This window comes from Chrysochloris asiatica, unplaced genomic scaffold (genome assembly GCF_000296735.1).
Source record: "Chrysochloris asiatica unplaced genomic scaffold, ChrAsi1.0 scaffold00005, whole genome shotgun sequence".
In the NCBI taxonomy this organism is placed as follows: domain Eukaryota; kingdom Metazoa; phylum Chordata; class Mammalia; order Afrosoricida; family Chrysochloridae; genus Chrysochloris; species Chrysochloris asiatica.
In genome coordinates this window covers 17178924-17202364 of record NW_006408523.1, presented here as the reverse complement: position 1 = coordinate 17202364, position 23441 = coordinate 17178924, and the positions used below count along the sequence as shown (strand labels likewise).

General features: G+C 40.1%; 1 protein-coding gene across 1 annotated transcript in view; it reads right to left on the bottom strand.

The window, feature by feature from the left end:
• Positions 1–23441, bottom strand: part of UGGT2 (UDP-glucose glycoprotein glucosyltransferase 2) — a 198247-nt gene that overhangs the window by 104208 nt on the left and 70598 nt on the right. The window contains exons 9-11 of the mRNA XM_006832064.1: positions 21571–21670; positions 19105–19165; positions 6133–6224 (exon numbers count right to left, since the gene is read on the bottom strand). Coding sequence (XP_006832127.1) covers positions 6133–6224; positions 19105–19165; positions 21571–21670 — 253 coding nt within the window. The remainder of the gene's footprint in view (positions 1–6132; positions 6225–19104; positions 19166–21570; positions 21671–23441) is intronic.

The window sequence follows — 23441 nt, the reverse complement described above, 5'->3', positions numbered from 1 at the left end:
AATACACAATCCTATTGACAAAAGTTTGGGCAGCATAAATCTTTATAATTCAATTGTTGTAAGCGTCATGGAGTCGGTTCCAACACATAGTGAACCTGTATAGGGTTTCTAAGGAGAAACTGGTGAGTCTGAACCGCTGACCTGTGGCTAGCAGTACAGTGCTTATCCTACAGTGCCATACCAGGACTGTAAAATGACCGCAGAACTACTATTTAATCATCTCTTTCTGTATGCCAAGCTCTTTGTACACAGAGCTCCTTTGAAATCAAAACCAGCACAGGGACCGGCACACCAATGTCCACTCCAACACTGCTCACCCTAGCCACCAGGAGGAAACAACCACAACGTCCGTCAACAGCTGACTACATGAACGAACTTTGGCATCTACAGACAATGGAATAATTGTCACACACAAAAAGAATGAAATCCTGATGTAGTCCTCAACATGAATGAACTTTGGAAACATCGAACTGAGCAAACGAATCCGTCACAAAAGGACAAATACTGTCTGATATCACTTATATGAAAATAACCAAATATAGAGAAAACAAAAGATTAGTAGTTAGCAAGGTTGGGATGGAGAAGAAGAGGATTTTTTGCTCCCGGGACATGAGTGTTTATTAATGGTGATAAAATTATTTGGAAAAGTATGGCAATAAGGGTTACACAACATGAAGAATGTATGTAATCCATGCCACCGAACAATATATGTAAAAAGAGTTAGCGAATGTTTTGTCGTGTATATTTTCACCACAATAATTCCTATATTTCATTAGGTCATTCTTCTTTGGAATAAGCATAAGTATGGGCCTCTTCAAGTTGGATGGTCACGTAAGCTATTTTACAACTTTCTTCATATAGACAAGTAAGTGCTTCCAGGGTTCAATCTGTTCCTTGAAGCTCTGTAGCTGGTATGCATCAATTCCTGGAGCTTTGTTTATTGTCAATATTTATTTGGCTGGTTATATGCTGTGGAGTTGGTTTTGACTCATAGTGAGTCTGCACTGGGTTTTCCAGGCTGTGAATCTTTATGGAAGCAGAAAGCCTCATCTTTCTCCTGCGGAACTGCTGGTAATTTCGAACTGCTGACCTTGAGATTAGCAGCCCGATTCATAACCACTATGCTACCACAGCTCCTTGTCAATACTTTAATGACAGTTTAATAGTCTGTCTTCAGTACCAATTGTTCTTCATAATATTTTATCTCCTTCAATGATTGAATGTTGACCAGTTTTTTTTTTATACTCATATTTTTTATACCAATTTTTTTGTACACTCTGATTATTTCTTACATTTCCTCCTGATGCACTCAATTTTCACCCACAGAATTCTGAAATAATACAACTTCTGGCTTAATTTTTCTTCTTCAGTTCTTTCTACTTGATAGAGCTAATCATTTTTGCCTCTGTCTAACTATAGGACTTCACATATTTCATCATAATACTTTACAACTAGTTTTCTCCAGTAGTCCTTTGAAACGTTCTGTCTAGTTCTCTTGCTTCCTTTCTTCTATCACTTTAACTACTTTGTGCTTAAGAACGAGTTTCAGTCACGTCTGATACCCATTTTGGTCTTTTCCTGCTTTCATGTCTTTTGAGTAACCTTTCAGTTTCTTCATGTATGTCATCTCACAACTCTTCTAGCCTTTGGTTAATGTCCCCAGTGTCAGCTCTATTCAGATGGTCTCTAAATTCAGGCAGACTATACTCAAGGCTGTACTGTGGCTCTCAAGGACTTGCTTTCATTCTTTGGTTTTAATGTGAACTTGCCAATGAGCACAGACAGGTCTGTTTCACACTAAGCCCCAGCGCTGTACTGACCGATGACACTGTGTTTCTCCACCTTCTCTTTCCAGATGCCAATTTGTCTCCCGTGTAATGTATCCAGTAGAGAGGCTTGCCTGTATAATCATTGACTATGATGCTGAAAAACTTCTGATAAATCAGTCATTGACTGGCCTGGAAGAATTCTATCATGTGCTCAGCAGCATCATTTCTATCATCCAGACCATGTTTTCTAACTACTGAACTTTCTTCTTGTCTTCCAACTCTTGCATTCTAATCACCAGAATTATAAACTTTCTTGTTGCTGTTGTGTGCCATCGAGTTGGTTCCAACACAAAGGAAACCCAGTAAAGGGTTGTAAATCTTTACGGGAGCAAAAAACATCATCTTTCTCTTGTGGTGCAGCTAGTGGGTTTGAACTGCTGTCCCTGTGGTTAGGAGTTCAATGCTTATCTTATATTGACAAACCTTATCACACTGCAACTACTTATTTATCCTACCAAACTATAAATTCTTTGTATTATAGTGACATTGTTCAACTAGGAGCAGGTTGGTTTCCAAAAGGAAAAAATCATTTTTATCAGAATCAATTTCTGACTGGCCAAGTCTGTAATTGAAGTGCCTGCTAGTGGCAGATATATTTTAGTCGCTCTTTGATGGGCCAGAACAGGCTGTCTACAGGTAGATAATATATACGACGAAGTTTGATGCACCTCCTCCAATTTCTTGGCCCTACCTGCCTTCTGAGTACAGCTTTTATTGAAATCATGTTGACCTGACGCATGGAGTTATTGGCTCCTCCCACTAGTTCCAGAATCTGAGCTCAGAAGGGCCCCAGCAGCTGCACAGAAAAGGTGGGTAACCAAACTCCAAAATGCAGTGAGGCAGGAGATGAAAAGAGCTGCAAAACAATCTCCCCTCCTTCCCTGCCCCAATGGACAAATCTGAAGTTCTCATTACGTAGATCCTGTCTTCACATCCCAGGTATAAGTTCAATATGATGACATTTTTCTTTCTCTACTTTTACCTACTACCTAAATCATTTTCTTCAATTCATCTATTTCTTCACACTGAATTTTATACTACATACTCTAATTTTGTTTTGAGAGACTTCATTGATTACTTTGTACTCAAAGATGTCAGAAGATGGGAATATCCTCACATATTTTCTTTCCACTTAAAAGGAACTGTGGTAACCATAGCCAGTGATCTCATCAATGAGGAGCCACAATGGAGCTGACTTCCCAGACATCACTACTTACCAGGCAGAGAAGGCAGAGTCATTATTTCTTGAATAATCTACAGTCTTTCTTAACCACACACTTACACGTTCATGCCATGAAAACTTCCCTGAGCGCTGCCAACGAAAACTTTCTAAACACCATTTCACACCCTATTGTACATCTGTTTTCATGGTTCCTGAGCATGTCCCTCCAAGTCTGTAAGTCAACATCTATAAATGCCTCGCCTCTTTACATGTGTAGGACTTATCCTACATCCACCACTCATCTGTCAGTTTATGGTCTGTCAGTTTGTCATACTGTAGTGGCTTGTGTGTTGCTGTGATGCTGAAAGCTATACCACCGGTATTTTAAATGCCAGCAGATCCGCCCATGATAGACAAGTTTCAGAGGAGCGTCAAGACTAAGACAGATGAGGACGGAGAAGTGGAGTACTTCTGGGAAGTTAGCCACTGAAAACCTTATGGATAGCAGCGGAACCCTGTCTGATACAGTGCCAGAAGATAACCACATACCGCCAGAAGAACAAATGTGAGTCAGAACCTACTTGATGGCAACTAACAACAACTTACCCTACAAATCTCAGGTGACTAATTTTTCCCAATACAAGGGTCAGGAATTCCACTAAGAACAGAATGCCCAGTTGATATGAGATGGAAGTGTGTAATACAATGAGTAAAATGACAGCAAGTGTCAAATGAACTCTCCTGTTGCCTCTGGGTTTTTTGTTTTTTTTTTTGTATTTTCTTTTAAATCCCTATTTCCAAACTGCTAACAAAATGGAAGCTAAATAAATAATTAATTTCAGTTCAACTAAAGTATGAGGAGGTTTCAAAAGGTTTGTGGAAAATTCCATTAGCTTTGAATTCCATATTTCCACAATTTTTTTAAAGTCCTCTCACATATTCAACTGAATATATGAACAAAATATTGTGTTTATTAGATTTATCTCATGTTCTGATATTATTATTATTATTTTTAGTTATATTATTTCTTTTTTATCATTGCTTCTTTTAAAAAAAATTTTAGTTGTGGATTGAAAGAAAGTTTACAGGGCAGATCACCAGTTTTACCATTCAACAAATCACATACTTTGTTTCATTACAATGAATGTTACTCCTTGATAAAATCAGGCACCAACCACCTATTTGAAACTTCTTGGTGAGAAAAAAATGACTGTTTAGGGTACTATGATATTAGGATTATACCTGCATTGTCTAAAGGCAGAGTGTTGTTGTTAGGTGCTGTTGAGTCGGTTCCAACTCACAGCAATCCTGTACAGGGTTTCTTTATGGGAGCAAAAAGCCTCATCTTTCTCCAGCAAAGCTGCTGGTGAGTCTGAACTGCCAACCTTGTTCCTTCAAAGCTAGGATGGGGAGACTTCATTTGGACATATTATCAGGAGGGACCAGCCCCTGCAGAAGGACATCACGCTTGGTAAAAAGTAAAGGGTCAGCAAAAAAGCGAAGACTGCCCCCAGTGAGAGAGACTAGCACAATGGCAGCAGCATAGGGCTCAAGTGCAGCAACAATTGTGCAATTGGCGTAGAACCAGGCTGTGATTTGTTGTGGTGGGAATAAGGTCACTATGAGTCAGAACCAACGCGATGGCTGGTGGTTGTTGTTGTTGTTGTCAGGTGCCATCGAGTCGGAACCATCTCATAGCGACCCCATGCACAGCAGAATGAAACAATGCCCGATCCTGGGCCAACCTCACTACCGCTGCCACACCTGACGCCATCAATGATGCCCCCTGGCTGATCCATCTCATTGGGGATCTTCCTCTTTTTCTCTGACCCTCCATCTTACCCAGCATGACATCCTTCTCCAGCGACTGTTCCCTCCTGACAATATGTCCAAAGTATGAGAGGCGAAGCTTAGCCATCCTGGCCTCCAAGGAGCACTCTGGCTGCACTTCTTCCAAACAGATCTATTGGTTCTTTTGGCAGTCCACGGCACTTTCAGTATTCTCCTCCAACACCACAACTCAAAGGCATCAATTCTTCTATGATCTTCCTTATTCACTGTCCAGCTTTCACATCCATATGAAGTTATTGAAAATACCATGGTTTGGGTCAGGTGCACCTTAGTCCTCAAGCTTACATCTCTGCTCTTCAACACTTTAAAAAGTTCCTGTGCAGCAGATTTGCCTAATGCAATACGTCGTCTGATCTCTTGATTACTGCTTCCACAAGTGTTGATAGTTGATCCAAGAAGAATGAAGTCCTTGACAACTTCAATCTTTTCTCCGTTGATAAGAATGTTGTTTATTGGTCCAGTGGTGAGGATTTTTGTTTTCGTGACATTGATATGTAATCCATATCGAAGGCTGTGCTCTTTGATCTTTATCAGTAAATGTTTCAAGTCCTCTTCACTTTCAGCAAGCAAGGTTGTATCATCTGCATATCACAGGTTGTTAATGAGTCTTCCTCCAATCCTGACTCCACGTTTTTCTTCATAGAACCCAGCTCGGCATACAGGTTGAATAAGTATGGTGAAAGAACAAAACCTTGTCGCACACCTTTCCCAATTTTAAAACATTCAGTGTCCTCATGCTCTGTTCGAACAACTGCTTCTTGGTCCAGATTCAGATTCCTCAGAAGTACAATTAAGTGTTCTGGAATAATTCTGCTCTAGTGCACTTTTCCTGGGGATTATTTGATGTAAGGAACTAGTGTCTAGCATTCTATACTTTCACATTTTCTTTTTGATATAACCCTTTACACTCCTCCTGTTAATTTCTTTCTCATGTTGCTTGCAGATCCTGTCTAAAATGCAGGACTCTCTGACTACTCAACCAAGTCCTAATGTATCTCCCTGCTAAATCATTAACCAACTCCTCAAAGAATGACAGTTTAGAAAAAAGGGATATGTATAGGCCTGAGATTCAGAAACCTCAGTTTTCTCATCTGAAAAATATCTAAAAGGTTTCCTCCAGTTCTAACATTTTAAGATGCTTGGAACTTTCATCTGAGAGACTACCACAAAAATAAACTTCTTTTATACTTTTGCTTTAACTTTGTTTGTGTTGTGACAGTTGTTTATTTCAAGAAAATGTTACCTTTATATAATCCATAGTTCTTTGTATCAGTAATTTAAAATGCTTACCTAAAAGGGTCATATCCATCAGTATCAACACGAAGTCCATTTATATACAGACGAGTATCACCTGGTTGAATATCAAATCTATCTTGAAGATCCTGGAAGCAGAGCAGAATAATAGTTAACCACCTGGTAAAGCAATCTTAATCTATGTCAGAAGTCAGTAAATTATTTCTATAAGGAGCCAAAATGTAAACATTCTGCCTCTGTAACAATTACTCACATCTGCTTTTATTGCATGAAAATAACCAGAGAAAATATGTTAAAAAATAAATAAACAAGTGATGTTTCAAAAGCAGGTGACAAATTGGATTCAGTTTGCCCAACTCTGACCGTAGCAACAGGGCTCTTATGATAGGTGAGAAATAGAATGAAGTATTTTGATTTTGTCACAACCTTACTTGCTGAAAGTGAAGATGTCTTGAAATACTTCCTGATGAAGATCAAAGAGCACAACCTTTGATCTTCAGCATGGGCTGTATCACACGTAAAGAAAATAAAAATCTTCACCACTGGAACAATAAATAGCATCATGATAAATGGAGAAAAAGATTGAAATTGTCAAAGGTTTTATTTTGCCTGGATCAACCATCAACACTCATGTAAGTCAAGAAATCAAATGATGTATTGCATTGAGCAAATCTGTTGCCTAAGACCTCTTTGAAGTGTTGAGGAACAAAGACATCAGTTTGAGGACCAAGGTGCAGAGCCTGACCCAAGCTAGGGTATTTTCAATCGCCTCATCTACATGTAAATGTTGGACAATCAATAGGTAAACCGTAGAAGAATTGATGCATTTGAATTACAGTGTTGGCAAAGAATACCGAAAGTACCACGTAGCTCCAGAAGAACAAACAAATCTGTGTTAGTAGCAGCACAGACAGAATGCTTTTTAGAAGCGAGGATGGTGAGACTTTGTCTCTGATATTTTGAACATATTGGTAAAGTGGAGGGTCTGTGAAAGAGAGGAAGACCCAAAAGGATGGAGTGACACAGTGGCAGCAACAATGGGCTCAAATCGAACCATGTTTATAAGGATGGCACAGGACCGGGCAGTGTTTAGTTCTATTGTGCATAGGGTCACTATGAGTTAGAACTGACTCAGCCGCACCTAGCGACAACAAATAAGTAATAGAAAAGTTCTAATTTTACAATGATTACTTCTCTACTATATTTTACATACTGAGTCTGACTGGGCTTTGCTGACATCTGCCAAATACCCGAGCTAGCCTTCATTCCCCCATCTCCACAGTGTGCGTGATAGCTACCCAAAGCCTCTTTGCTCTTTTCTGGCCACATCTGATGGGGACCAGTTGTCAAGGCCCCCCTGGAGCTAAGTAAGGGCAGGAGTTGTAGTTGGCGTAACTGCCCTGCTGACTCCGGACACTTGGGATTCAGGGCTTGGGACTCTTGTGTTGCTGCTGCACATAGCTGACAGTGGATGGGGTGGGGTTTACGTCACTAGGAGGCTCGTTCTACCTGCAGCTGGTGAGGGTGGCCTGAGGGGTGAAGAGGATGTGGGCAGTGGCCAGTGAAGCTGTTCCTAGTCACTCCTAGTGGCTAGTGGATCGGTCTCTGCCAGTGCAGTGGGTTAGGCTACAAATCTGCTGCAAAAGACCGCTTCAAAGTTTTAAAGAGGAAAGACTTAGTTTGAAGACTAAGGTGCTCCTGATTCAACCCAGGGTCAACTCAAGATCAGCAGTTTGAGACCACCTGCTGTTCCACAGGAGTAAAGATGAGGCTTTCTGCTCCAGTAAAGATCTGCAGCCTAAGAAACCCTATACAGGGTCACTATGAGTCAGAACTGACTCTACAGCATATAACCACCACATTTTATGTAGTGTGTGTGTTAATTTGGTTGTATAGTGTTCAAGGACTTGGCTGCTAACCGAAAGAATTAAACCTACCCAGTGTCTGAGTGCAAGAAAGACGTGGCCGGTCATCTGTTCCCATAAAGATTACAGAGAAAAAACTCTATGGGGCAATTCCACTCTGTCACATGGGGCTGCTCCAGGTCAGAATGGACTCAGCAACACCTGTGATAGAAGAAGAGCCTTGGTGGCAGGCACACTCAGCTGCTAACTGGAAGGCCGGCCGTTTGAACCCAAGCAGAGGCTCTGCGGAGAGAGATGTCTGATGTACTTCTGTCAACACTGACCACTGCAGTGTGCCGTTCAAGTGATGCCGACTCCCAACAATGTTACAGGGCAGAGTCCAAGCGCATCCTTACACAGCTGTAAGCTTTTTGGGAGCAGACTGCCAGGTCTGCTCTCCCATGAAGCACCGGGGTTAATGGCTGAGAGATTCGCCACTGTGCTACCAGAGCTCTTCTCCATAAAGATTACAGTGTGGGGGAAAACCCTACAGGAAAGCTCTCCTCTCTCACATGGGGCCACCGGCACTTGAGATCCACTCAACAGTACCTACCAACAGCAGTAACATGTACTGAAGAGATTTTAGGCACTAGGTCAGTAATACAGTTTTAAAAGGTGGCAGGATTGCAGAATGTGTGCCCTTTGGTGGTTTAAACGATTATAAATTCCTGAGTATTTTTGTGTATATCCCTTCCCTCCCCCCCCCCCCCCCCCCCAAAAAAAACAAAACCCAGAGGGAAGAGAAGCAAATACTACAGAATGATGATGTGTGGAGGATACTGTAATCATTGCAATGAAATGGTGAGTGTAAAACTGATGTTTTCCTATGTAAACTATCACTCAGTTCACAATAAAAACTTAAAACAAAGATAGTAATGTCCTTGCCAGCACAGCATAAATTTTTTAAGACCCTGGTTTGGGAGTCAGACCTGGTTTAAATCCTGGTGTTTCTACTTACCAGTTGTATGACTTGGGCTTAAGCCTCAGTTTCCTCATCAGTAAATTGGGAAAAACATGATCTATCTCATAGAGTAGTTATAAAGTTTAAGTATAATATATATCAAGTCATATTAAGCATATAAAAACAGAAACTATTATCAGAGAGTAGGCATATTGGTGTAGGAGGAAAATGATATTAAACAGTGTATTTCAACGACATCACATGGTAAGTGACATAGTAGAAGATTTATATAAATTACTCTAGAAATGCAGAAGCAATGAGTTTTCAGAGATTGAGGTGGATTGACAGAGACGAATTTTTCTGTATGGTTATCAGTAACCACTATGGGTAAGCTACATACAGAAAAAAAAAAAGAGGACAAACTATATTTGAAGCACTTGCTTTCTAAAGAACACCAAAAGGAGAGTCACCCCTAGCATGAAAAGATTTATAGGTAAAATTCTGATTTTACTTTAGCTCTATCTTTGCCTTCTATCAAATAGTTATTTATTCTAAGAACTTTCATTACAACTTCAAAATCTATAGATGCCTAGTAAATTCATATTGTTTGCTGTTTACCACCAAACCTGCACTCAACATTCAATGTTCAGTGTGTTCATACATATTATCTCAAGTTCTCTCTAGCACTTTGTTCATTTCTGTTTAAGTGCATCTCAGCTGTAGATGAAAGTGTACGAAGCACTCATATCTATATTACATTTCTAATTCCTTTGAGAAGGTTTATGCCCAGCAAAGATGCTAAAATAAATTTTTTAACTTAAAAATAAATAAAGAAACTGAACTTGGGGAACTGACTGCTGAAAGCTAGCTGGTGGAAGAGGTTTGTCTTCTGAAGATGAATGCTGTCCAGTTTCTCCTCAGAGGCTCACCATGAAATCTTAGCAAATCAGCCTAGCTAATAATGTCAGTGTTTCTGAAATCAGCAGGTAAGAATTTCATTTCAAAAAATAAAATTAACCAGGAATTCAAAAATCCTTTTATTAAGAGAAAGCAGCAAAAATGCAAGATTAAAATATTTTAAAAACCCAAAACAAACGAGTTGTTGCTGAATCGATTGATTCTGACTTAGGGTTACCCCTATGTATGTTACATAAGAACTGTGTTTCATTAAGTTTTAATGGCTAGTTTTTTTTTTAAAGTAGTTCACTAGACCTTTCTTCCTAACATCTAACCTTTGGTTATCAAAGAACCACCTGTGGTGGTGGCTAAGTGCTATGAAGTTGGTTTCAACTAATAACAAGCCTGTATAAGAGGTTTCTGAGGAGCAGCTGGTAGGTTTAAACCACTGGCCTTGCAGTTAGCAGACCAGAGCTTATCTTACAATGCCACACCACGATTCTCACTTGATGCCCTCTAAATCAATGTGTAAGCTTTTAAGAAGGTAGACAATTCACTTGAAATCAGAGAAGAAATAAGAGTCAGATACTGAATAAACACCAAGTCAGCAAACACTGAATGCCTTGCACTGAGAAAATCTAGAATTATCTTTGTTGTTATGTGCCGAGGAGTTGATTCTGACTCATAGCGACCCTGTACAGGGTTTCTGAGGCTGTAAATCTTTACGGGAGCAGAAAGCCTCATCTTTCTCCGGAGGAGCAGCTGGTAGTTTCGAACTGCTGACTTTGTGGTTCGCAGCTCGATTCGTAACCACTACGCTACCAGAGTTGTTAGGTACCATTAATTAACTTCAGGTTGAGTTTTCAATAGTTAATCTGCCGAGGAGCGGATACACAGCCTGAGATTTACCAGGGTGGGAAGCAGGATCAGAGCTACCTCAATCCTGCAAAGAGAAGTGCTACATTCACAGCAAAAAGGTGGATTAGAAAGCATTACGCGCTACAGAAACAGACTGAAAAAAAACTTGTCCATCAACTGATTCTAGGCGGGGGAAGAACACGTTTCCTACATGAATTCATGACCTCTTGCTTATTTTCACGTCTTTGGGTTTAATCTCATACTATTTTTTTATATTCCAAACAAATTTAAACTTAGACACTTTACTTAAAGTGGAATTAAGTTGGTAGTGCTCATAGACTTTGACCAAAATCAAATGCAAATCCCCATGGAAGAATATCATTTTTGGTTATGGACTGAGTTGTGTCACCCTCCAAACATGAGTCAATTTGGTTGGGCCGTGATTTTCAGTATTATATAATTATCCTCTAGTTTGTGATCTGATTCCATTGTCCTCTATAGCCTAGTCCTGACCTCTATAATGTCAATGATTCAGGATTACAGGAAGCTATGTTAATGAGGCAGGATGTAATCTACAGGATTAGCTGTATCTTGAGTCACTCACTTTCAAGTGAGCTGAGATCAGAAGGATCCAATACCACCAAGACAGAAGAGCCAGGAGTGAAATATGTACTGTGGACCCAGGATCCTGGGAGATCTCCAAGGAACGCTGGGCCCACAGATATTGAAAGGAGATGAGGACGTTCCTGCCAAACTGTGGGTCAACAGAGAGAAAGCCTTCCTCAGAAGCTGGTGAACTGATTTGGACTTCTAGCCTCCTTAACTGTGAGAGAATTCATTTCTAGTCCTTAAAGCCGTCCACTCGCGATATTTCTCCTAAACAGCACTAAAGAACTAAGGCAACCTCATTCAAAATAAACAGAAAATAGTTCATTCTCATATTCCTCTCTGGCAACCAGTGGAGCTGGGCCATGACCTGAAGCCAAAAAAATTCCAACTAAACTGAACCACAGAAGACTCATTAAGCTTTATAATAGTAAACTAGTTTCATTAACATATCTGTGGATCCCCATGTTGGAACTATATACATAATGAATTTCAAATCTGATAAAAGGAGGGCTGTTTCTTTTCGGGAGAAGAGAAAAAAAACCCAGAGAAAACCTATTTTTAAAGAAATGGTTCTGATCTAGGGAATGTCTCCGGAATGCCAAAATTTTCCCACATTTTAATTAGCTGAAAATTACCAGAGTGTGTGTGAACTTCTATTTGAAAGTGTTACATTCAAATATAATGAGTTATTTATTTAGATTTCGTATTTAAATTGGTATGCAATGTAAATATATAATTACAAGAATCTGGCTCACATTGCCAAAGCAATGTGATCTGACCAAATTTCTATTTTTTTCCAAAACAAAGAGAATTTTATCAGATCTTGCAGTAAGCAATAAGAGACACACATTTGATTAACACTGCATTTTTAAATCCAGAGAGGTATATTCCGGCCACACTTTGAGCAAAATCACAACTAAGAATCTCTAAGTAAAATGTGCTGTACTTAGGAGTTAGTTAAGTACAAACTCCCGAATAAAATAAAACAGAAATTCACTTGTACAACTTTAGCACAGTCATAATTATTTTTAGAAATCAACTATGTATTACAAGATACATAAAGAAGCCCATGTCCGGTCCCTCTACCTGGTTCCCCATCCCTATTCCTCACCTCTTCAAGCAATGGTTTTCTGGTTTTCTATCAAGGTTTCTGATTTATCCTTCTACTATTTCTTTATGCAGACACAAGCATATATAAATATATTCTCTTGTCCCTGATCTCCTATATTAAAAAGGTAACATAATACATATGCAACTCTGCACCTTGTTCTTTTTTAGTTAACAATATATGATGCAGATCATTTCCTGTCAGTTTTTTTTTTTACTTTTAAATAGCTGCAAATTATGTAAATGTATCTCATTGATATGCAGTCAGATTACTTGCAATTTAGTTCATTCATTGTCACAATGAGCAAGCTTATATGTATGTGTCCTTTAATGAATATTCTGGTTTGCTTTTGTTACATTCCCAGAAGCAGACTGTTGTTGTTAGGAGCAGTCCAGTAGGTTCCGACTCATAGCAACCTTATAAACAAAAGAACAGAACACTGCCTGGTTTTACCTGTGCCACCCTTACAACTGCTTTTAAGCTTCAGTCCATTGAAGCAGCCACTGTACCAGTCCATCTCATTGGGGATCTTCCTCACTTTTTCTGACCCTTTAGTTTATGACATTATGTCCTTCTCCAGGGACTAGTCCCTACTGATTATATGTCCTAAGTATGAGACATGAAGTCTCACCATCGTGGCTACTAACAAGCATTTTGGTTGTACTTCTTCTAACACAGATTTGTTTGTTCTTGTAGCAGTACATGGTTCTTTAAATTGTCTTCTCCAATACCATAATTCAATGCATCAATTCTCCTACAGTCTTCTATAGTGACTGTTTAACTTGTGCATACATATGAAGCTATTGAAAATACCATGGTTCAGGTCAGGCACCCCTTAATCCTCAAACATCTTTGTTCTTGAATATTTTAAAGAGGTCTTGCACAGCACAGATTTGCCATTATGTAGTATGTTGTTTGATTTACTGACTGCTGTCTTCATGATTGTTAATAGTAGGTCCAAGCAAAATGAAGTCTTTGACAACTTCAATTTTTCTCAATTTATCATGATATTTATTGGCCCAGTGGTGAGGATTTTTGTTTTCTTTACATTGAGGTGCAACCTATACTGAAGGTTGTGGTCTTTGATCTTCATCAGTAAGCATTTTAAGTCCTTTTCTTTCAGCAAGCAAGGTTGTTTCATCTGCATATTGCAGGTTGTTAATGAGTCTTCCTCCAATCCTGATGCCATGTTTTGTTTTTTCATATAGATGAGCTTCTTGGATTTTTTGCTCAGTATACAGAATTACAAGTATGGAGAAAGAACACAACCCTGGCACACAGCTTTCTTGATTCTGAACTATTCAGTAGCCCCTTGTTCTGCTTGAACTGCCTCTTGGTCTAGGTACAGATTCCTCATGAGCACAATTATGAATTCTGGAACACTTATTCTCCGGAATGTTGTCTGTAGCTTGTCATGATTCACAAAGGTTAACGACAGCACAGTCAATATAGCACAGAAACTTGTTTCTGGTTTTCTCTGCTTTCAGATAAGTTCCATCTGACATCAGCAATGATTTACACCTCATTCCATGTCCCTGTCTGAATCCAGCATGGAATGTTCCCTGTCAAGGTATGGTTGAAGCTGTTTTTGAATCATCTTTAGAAAATTTTTACTTAAATGTGATTTTAATGATAGTGTCTGATGATTTTCCCATTCCGTTGAGTCTCCTTCTCCTTGGAATGGGCACAACTATAGATCTCTTCAAATCAGTTAGCTAGGTAGCTGTCTTCCGAATTTCTTGGCATCAGCTTTTTGAAAGGTTTCAATTTTTATTCCATCAATTCCCAAAGTCTTGTTTTTTTTGTCAGTGCTTTCAGTGCACCTTGGACTTCTTCCTTCAGTACTACTGACTGGCTCTTGATCATATACTCCCTCTTGAAATGGTTGAACATCGACCATTTCTTTGTGGTACAATGACTCTGAATTCTTTCCATTTTCTTTTGGTGCTTTTTGCATCATTCTATATTTTGCTCATTTGTTGTTGTTAGGTACCATCGAGTCGGTACCAACCCATAGCGACCTTTATGCACAGCAGAATGAAACATAGTATCCTTCAATATTTCAAGTCGTGGCTTGAATTTTTTCTTCAGTTCCCCCAGCTTGAGAAATGCTGAGAATGTTCCACCCTTTTGGTTTTGTAACTCCGGTTCTTTGTACATTTCATTATAATACTTGACTTTCACTTCTCAAGCTGACCTTTGAAATGTTCTGTTTAGTTCTTTTACTTCCTCTTTTCTTCCATTTACTTTAAATCTCTATTCGTAGAGCAAGTTTCTGAGTGTCTCCTGACATCCGTTTTGGTCTTTTCCTTCTTTCGTATCTTCTTAATGACCTTTTGTTTTCTTCCTGTATGATATTCTTGATGCCATCTCAAAACTCTTCTGGTCTTCATCATTAGTGCCTAATGTACCAAATCGGTTCTTGAGATGATTTCTAAATTCAGGTGTGTTATTTTCAAGATCAAATTTTGGCTCTCTTGGACTTGTTTTAATTTTCTTCAGCTTCAGCCTTAACTTGCATGTGAGTAATTGAGGTCTGGTCCAAAGTGTGCTCCTGGCCTGTTTTGTCTGATGATATGGAGCTTTCCCACCATTTCTTCCCACAGACAAAGTCAATTTAATTTCTGTGTATTCCATCTGGTGAGGCCCATGTGTATAGTTGTCTTTTATGTTATTTTAAAAAGGCATTTACAATCAGCAAGTTATTGACCTTACAAAATTATATCATGTGATCGACAGCAGTGTTTCTATCACCAAGACCATACTTTGCAACTACTGATCCTTCCTTTTTGCTCTCAGCATCTGCATGCTAATCAATACACCTTGATTGCCTGTTTGATCAATTGCACACTGAAGAGGCTGGCAGAATTCTTCAATTGCTTCATCACTGGCTTTAATGCTTGGCGCGTGAATATGAGTAATAGTGGTATGAACTGGTCTTCCAAGTAGGCTATGGCTATTATCCTGTCACAACGCTATACTTCAAGAAAGATCTCAAAATGTCCTTTTTGATGATGAATGCAACTCCATTCCTCTTCAATCTGTCATTCCTGGCTTAGTAAACCACATTACTGTCAGATTCAAAATGACCAATACCAGTCTATTTCAGCTCACTAATACCTAGGATAATGATGATTATGAGTTCCATTTTATTTCTGAGAACTTGCAATTACCTTAGATTCATAATTCTTAAGTTCTATGTTCTAATTACGAATGGATGTTTGCAGCTGTTTCTCCTTGTTTGGAGTTGTGCCCATCAGCTCTACTTCCTTCGCATCATCACAGTAAACTCCTACTTTTTTGGAGGCAGCTCTTCCCCGGTTGTAGCTAGAGTGCTTTCCAAACTAGGGACTCAACTTCTGGCACTATATCTGACAATATTATGGTGTTCTTCATCATACTTCAATACCAAATTCTGGTAGTGTTCCACTGCTATTCCTAAAGTTTTCAGTTGCTACACATTCAGAAGTAGTCTGACTTTCCTCCTCCTTCCTAGCATACCTTAGTCTGGAAGCTCACATTAAACCTGTCCACACGGGCATACCCTTCTGGTATTTAAAATAATGGTGGCATCATTTCCAGCATCATAGCCACACACATGCATGACAGTATGACAAAGTGACAGACTAAGTTTTTCAAAAACAGGTAACAGGGTCAAAAGACAAATACATCTACAACTTTGGTGGTGATGGTTGTTAAGAGCTGTCAACTTGGTTCCCGACTCATAGAGACCTTATATAGGGTTTCCAAGAAGCAACTGGTGGGTTTGAACCACCAACATTCCAGTGCTTACCATACAGCACCACACCAGGACTCTGTACAATTGTGGTAGATATTGACAAATATCAAGCCACAGGGTCACACAAATGTGCTTGCTCAACAGCAATGCATAGATATGTCTGGATCTTTACAGACTTGCCTACATAGTGTACTGTCAAACTAGTGCATTTTCTTAAATGTTTTCTCAAGCTCTGCGATATATTTCTCTTGTTCTTTTTATATGTATAAAGATCATTATTATTTATCTGTGTATGAGAACATTTTGGTTATGTATTTTGCAGAAATTATGCTTTGGAGGAATCGTACTCTAAATATCTGAAATAGTGATATATATTTCGAGGACATTCAGTGCCCCATCCATATATAAAATAAACATTGCAAAGTTCATTCCAACAGCTTTTTGAACTTCCAGTCACAACCATCATCTTCTCCAGGGTTGGAACTTCCATACACTTTGTAGAGTAATGGACACCCTAAATTGCTAGTCTAGACACAGTCACCCTAAATTAATTACATGATTTTCATCCTCAGCTTTCTCTCATCAGTATTTTCTGAAAAACGTAGCTCAACAAGAAGTTCATCTACAGCGTCAAGATTTTATTGCCTTTACCAATGTTAAGATTTCTTGCTCTGAAACCACAGCTTCTTTCAATGTTGTTTCACTGCTGATTCCATACTGCTGAGACATAGATAAGGTGGTATAGCAGTTCTGACCTGAGTGGGCTGGCGCCAGTCTCACTTGTAAATAAAGATGGCTTCATATTAACAGCATAGTGGTTTATGAAATGGGCTGCACACCTCCAGCTCAGCAGTTCAAACTGACCAACTGCTCCGAGGCAGAAAGATGAGGCTTTCTGCTCCCCTAAGATTTACAGCCTCAGAAACCCTAGAGTAGTAGTTACTAATTGGGCAGCAGTTTGAAACTACCAGCTGTTTTGCGGGAGAAAGATGGGGCTTTCTGCTCCCACAAAGATTTACAGCCTCGGAAACCCAGTACAGGGTTGTTATGAGTCAGAACTGACTCCACAGCACACAATCACCACCACCGAGATTTAAAAGCCTCAGAAGCCCTCTACCCTATATGGTCACTAGGAGTTGGACTCGACTCCACAGCACACGTCTACTACCACCACCACAATAAAATCCGGGCCAATGAGATGGAAGCATCAATCTGCTGAAGAGTTGCAGGGAAGCTTTAGTGTGGACAAATGTACTTCACATCTCTTTCTGCTTTCAATGGACATATGGTCTCTGAAGCTGTTAAGAGACACCTTGCAACCATAAAATAAAGGCCAAGTTGGTTCATGGAAAAATGCAATGAAAAGATAACGGAATTTTCCACGAACTTTTTGAAGCCCTTATGAGTAAACATTCTTTTTCATACATTCCGTGACAGTGTTCCACCAAGCCAAAGCCATTGCCGCCAAGTAGATTCCCATAGTGCCAGCCTAAGACCGAGTAGAACTGCTCCCCCGCCAGGGTTTCCTGGGCGGTAGATCTTCACAGAGCAGACTGCCACCATCTTTCCTATGGCGTGGCTGAGAGGTTCAAATCACCAGTCTTTGTGTTAGCAGCAGAGCGCTTAGTCACAATTCTGACAATGTTACTCCTTATAATCGAGCACCAACCACCTATTTGAAACTTCTTGGTGAGAAAAAATGACTGTTCAGGGTACTATGATATTAGTATTATACCTGCATTGTCTAAAGGCAGAGAGAGTGTTGTTGTTAGGTGCTGTGGAGTCAGTTCCGACTCACAGCAATCCTGTAAAGGGTTTCCAAGGCTGTCATCTTTATGGGAGCAAAAAGCTGCATCTTTCTCCAGCAAAGCTTGTGGTTAGTTATCCCATGCTTATCCTACAGCATAACCAGTGCTCCTTAAAGACAACTAGTCATACGTCCTAAAGCAGTGTTTTAAGAAAGAACAGGTGGTGCAATAAATGGTTAAACAGCTGCCAACTCAAGGTTGGCGGTTTGAACGCCTAAGTCACATGACAGGAGAAAGCTGTGGCCGTCTGCTCCACGGACTGAAAGCCCTGGAAACCTAATGGGACAGGTCTACTCTGTCCTATGTGGTCACTATTAGTTGGAATGTACTCAACAGTACTTAACAACAGTGTTCTAATAAGCATTTCACAAGTGCTAATACATTAGAATCATTACCTAACGAAATTTAAGATACCATTTAACAGTCTTATCAAACTATTATAAATTGTGTCCTCTATGCTAGTCTTGTTGTTGTTGTTATGTGCCATCGAGTCGGTTCCGACCCATAGCGACCCTGTATAGGGTTTCCGAGGGTGTAAATCTTTACGGGAGTAGAAAGCCTCATCTTTCTCCCGCGGAGCAGCTGGTAGTTTCAAACCGCTGACCTTAAGGTTCGCAGCCCGATTCGTAACCAAGGAGCTCTGGTAGCGTAGTGGTTACGACTCGGGCTGTGATCCTTAAGGTCAGCGGTTCGAAACTACCAGTTGCTCCGCGGGAGAAAGATGAGGCTTTCTACTCCCGTAAAGATTTACACCCTCGGAAACCCTGTACAGGGTGGCTATGAGTCGGTTCCGACTCCACGGCACATAACAACAACAACAACATGCTAGTCTAGTCTAGTAATGTTTCTTTGGTTCAAACATTGCTCAGCCCTCATAAGCTTTTAAAAGGAAGTCACCAAATTATGAGAAAGAGAAACATTAACTCATCTCTCTACTATTTTATTTGTCTTGTAAAGGAGGTTAGGGTGAACGATGAAATAAGGAAGAAGCATGTAAGAAAAGTGTGGCTAAAATCATAGTGCACAAGTTATCTATAGTAGACAGTAGAAAAATAGAAGAAATGAACTGTCTTAATAATCATAAACACAAATTAACATTTTCTTTTAGAATCATAATTGAAGAGCTAACGTCTGAAATACTGACACTGTCAGAGTAAGTATGTAAGAAAGGAATTCAGACAAACCTTTTGATTTTCCTGTATTTCCTTTCTCATTTGTTGATTTACAGCAACTCTGGTCAGTGATCTGAGAAAACAAATACTGATGTTATCCGTTCTTCTTCAGGAGGTTCCAACTAATCTACAAGTCAATGTAAAGTCATTCTCTGAGTAAGGAACGGAAAATTCTCTTTCTCAGTACCTCACCACTCAAAGACGGCTGTTTCCATATAGCCAAATTTTACAAGAGCCACCATGGCTTCCACTGGCAAGGGTATTGATTCAGGCAGAATGAAAACTGTCCAAAGCACGCATGAACTAACTGCATACATTAAGTGTCTCCAGAGCCTGTTTACCATGATACTTATTTTTCATAAAAATATTTGACTGGAAATGGATGTTACCTTGTTTTAGACCTAAATAAAAATGACATGAAATTACCAAAGTCATCATATGCATCACTGAAAATATTTACATACAAATATTTTCAGAATACTTGTACATAAAGAGTTTTGGCTAAACTGGGATCTTTTATAAGTATGTTGCTGTTGCTGTGAACTGCCGTTGAGTCAGTTCTGACCCATAGTGACCCTGTATAGGGTTTCCAAGGAGCAACTGATGAGCTTGAACCACCAACCTTGCAGTTCAATGGCTATGCAGTCTGGTGCATTAATGTTTTCCACAAAACTTGCAATACTTTTATTATTAAAAATTAAGTAGTACAAATTGTTCATTCATTTCGCAAAAGTTTCACTGCAACAAGTATTTAATGATTGTCTACCAAATGGCTTTAGAAATACGTGCAGAAAGTTTGTGAAAAGATATTATCATGTTTTAATTCCATTTTCCCTCAAAGTTTTTGGAGTCCCCTTGAAAACTTTAGCCAACAAGCTATGTAAGCACATTTTGCACATTTCTCTTAGTGACCAATCGTTTAGCACCAGAACAACTCCACAGCTATACTGATTTCATCTCAACACAATCAACCAATTGTTTCATTAAAACTAGTTATTTTACGTTATTTACATTTTACCTAATTTGAAAAGTAACTGTTAATTAGTAGCAGGGTGGCTAATATACACATGCTTTAGTGTATAAACACTGACTGCTCAAATTTGTCACTGCTGAAACAAAAACTGACTGAAATAGTTCAATAGTCATTCTTCATCTGTAACAAAGTGACAAAACCCTTTACTTTCAAGGTACCATTTTATGCTCTAATAAACCAGTATACATTAATGAAGAACACTGGCTTTATAAAAACTGTATGCCTACTCCACACTTGTCGACCATCTCACTATCTGACATTTCATATTTAAAGCCAACAGTAAAAAGTCTACTTGCCTATGAGTTCACACATTAAGGATGCCTACTGGCAGCAATAAACACTCAGGTCTCTGAATAGCAGGGCCGGTGGGCACCTATGAAGGAAGCTCAGGAAGCTCCTATTACATCATACTTCCCTCCCTGTGAGGGGAGATGGGGGTGCAGAATCCCTGAGCCACTAGGAAGAGCACAGCGGGAGCTGGAGTGAGGCTGGCCAGGACACAACTCTAGCTGCTGGGTCCCGGGTGCTCATAGAACCATGAAATCAGAGTAGCGGCAACTGGTGTCATAAAGGTGGACCACCCTCAGGGCTGGGGAAGAAGTGGAAGCCTTAGGTCTGTTCCCAGCTTCCAGTCCCAAGAGGTGACATACACAGGCCAGGCTGTGGTCAGAAGGAGTCCTGAGATGGGGCACTTGGATGCTGTGGATCCATAAGACCCCATGTCAGTTGACCAGTACATATGCAACCTCTCATGCTTCCTTAATACACCTTCCTGAGTGGGCATAAGTGAAGGCAGGGCAGGCAATCTGGGTGGAGGTGGGACCAGCGGATGAGTGACCAGCAGCAGTTTAAGGTCAAGGGCAAAGACCCTGCCTGGCCATCGTGGCCTCTGAAGAAGCTCTGAATTGTCACTTCACTTCTCATGGGACCATGGGAGAGCAAGAGCTAAAGGATGTTTAGGGCTGGCAGGGGAGGCCCAGTGACACCTCATGACACCTGGGTCCCTATGCACAAGGATGTTGAGCTCCTTGTCCCCAACAAAGCCACCAATAGCATCCTGGGGTCACTAAGGGGATGAACCAAGGCCTCTTTCATGAAAACACAGCGACGGCAGGAGAGAGAGGGCAGCAACTGAAATACCCTGGATATCGGAGAATAGGCAGCCCCTCTGCAGGTGCTGGTGGGGGCCATGCTCTCCTGAGGCAATGTGAGCACGAGGGAGGCAGCGGTGGCAGGTGGCCCGTGCACAATACATATGCGGGATGAGGTGATGGGGTCATCCTCTATGTTCACATAATGCTAATTTCTGCATAATGACCTTGTCTGTGGAACTGAACCATGTCAACAAGGGAGGAACAGGTGTTAGATGAAATCAGTTTATCTCATAATATTTATTTCATGGGGAAAAGTTCTGGCCACAGTCAAGCAAATGAATTTTAACGTACCTTGCTCTTAAGGGGTAGTTCTGTGAAATGTCTTTCATTAACTTTAAGGCATCATAAGCTGGAGCGGACACTATTTGAGAAGCTGCTTGAAAACTAAGATCTGAAAGAAAAAAAATATCATTAAGAAACCTACAACAATATTATACTGTTATAGACCTTTCTACACAATTTAAATAATTTACTTGATTTTCCTTCCCATATATAAGGGGGCTTCAAAATGTCCATGGAAAACGGCCATTATCTTTTCATTTCATTTTCCATGAATTTTTCAAAGCTCCTTCATATTTGTGTTTAAACTTATTAACATTCTTTTTATTTAGCATTTCCTAAAAGTTGTAAATGAAAAGTTAATTATCCTGTTCACTTAGATACGTTCTACACTTTTATGAGAGTAATTATTATTTAATACCTATTACTGGTTTTCTAGAAGTTACAGTACAACTTCAAAAAACACAAAAAGAAATGCTGAGTGTAGGACCTTAGGTGGAATCCTGAGCCCCAACTAGACTCTTCTGAGGTGGGACTTTGCTACTTAAAAGGATAAGGAGAACAGTCTGGAATAGCTAGAGGAACAGAAGATACTTCTTGAAAGAAACACTAGCAGGAAAAATCCAAATTAAAAATGGCAATCTGATTGGCTACTACAAGAACAACAAAGTTGTTCACCAGGGAGCCATCAAGGCAAGCAATCAAGTCCCTTCAGGACAAACCCCTCTCCAAGACTGAAACTCAAAGGGAACACACGAGCAGGCATGTAGGCTTACTGACGACCACATTGGTCTACTGGTGTGTGGAGGAGGGGGAAAGGCCGCAATGAAGAAATGGGCAGATTTCGACCACATTCCATTGACTCCCATTGACCTGGAGATGAGAGAGAGAAGAGGAAGGGCTGGTTGGTCCAAAGTGTGGTGAGACCTGGGGACACCTGAGCCAATGCACAATGACATAGCCACAGAGGATTAGAGCTGAGAGTGAAGCATACAGCTGATATGAAGCGAGGGGAGATGCACAAGAACACCCAAAGTTTCAGATAGTACCCATCAGACCTAGCTTCGAAGGCTTGATGATCAGAACTCGACTAGAGGAAGATAAAAAAAAAAAATTATAAAGGAAACAAGTGTAAATTGCTATAATTTGATGAACTTGACCTATACTTATGGATGTAGTATTTCAAAATACCAACTGAGAGGGAAGGAATCTTCACATTCAAGATCAATCCTATCCCCTCTGTATACAGGGTAGATAGGGATGGGCAACTTAGACACTGGCTACCTAAAGTGGGAAGGGGTATAAAGGCATGACGTGACTGGCTTACAAGTTTTCAAGAGGGAGTTTAGTTTCAGAGTATGTGGAGGAAGGTAGAATCTCCACTGAATAGTTTTCATCTTGTCTAGATGGCTCTGGTAAAGAAGATGGACGTAAGATTCTTACGATTCAATAGTAAGTGTTATCAGGACTAACTGTGACTGTCACAAGTGTAAAGGTAGAAGTTTTGTAACAAAAAGAGGGGAATAGTTAATCTTACAGTCCAGGAAGAGAGGACCCTAGGACCATCAAGGGAGAAGAGCACAAGCGGAATGTGGAACCCTATCCAGAGAAGCAGCGACACCAGAGATGGAGACAGAGATGGGAACATGGGGAAACAGAGCAGCTGAGGACTCTAGATTCATGGGAAGCGAAAAGCTATGTGCTGGTGACCAGGTGCTGGTGGCCAGGAGGCAGACCTGCAGAATGTACCCTTTGGTGGTTTAAATGATTATATATTCCTGAGTGTTTCTATGTACATCACCCCCCACCACCACCACCACCAAAAAAAAAAAAGACAGAGGGAAGAGAAGCTGTTGAATGATGATGTACGAAGGAGACTGTAA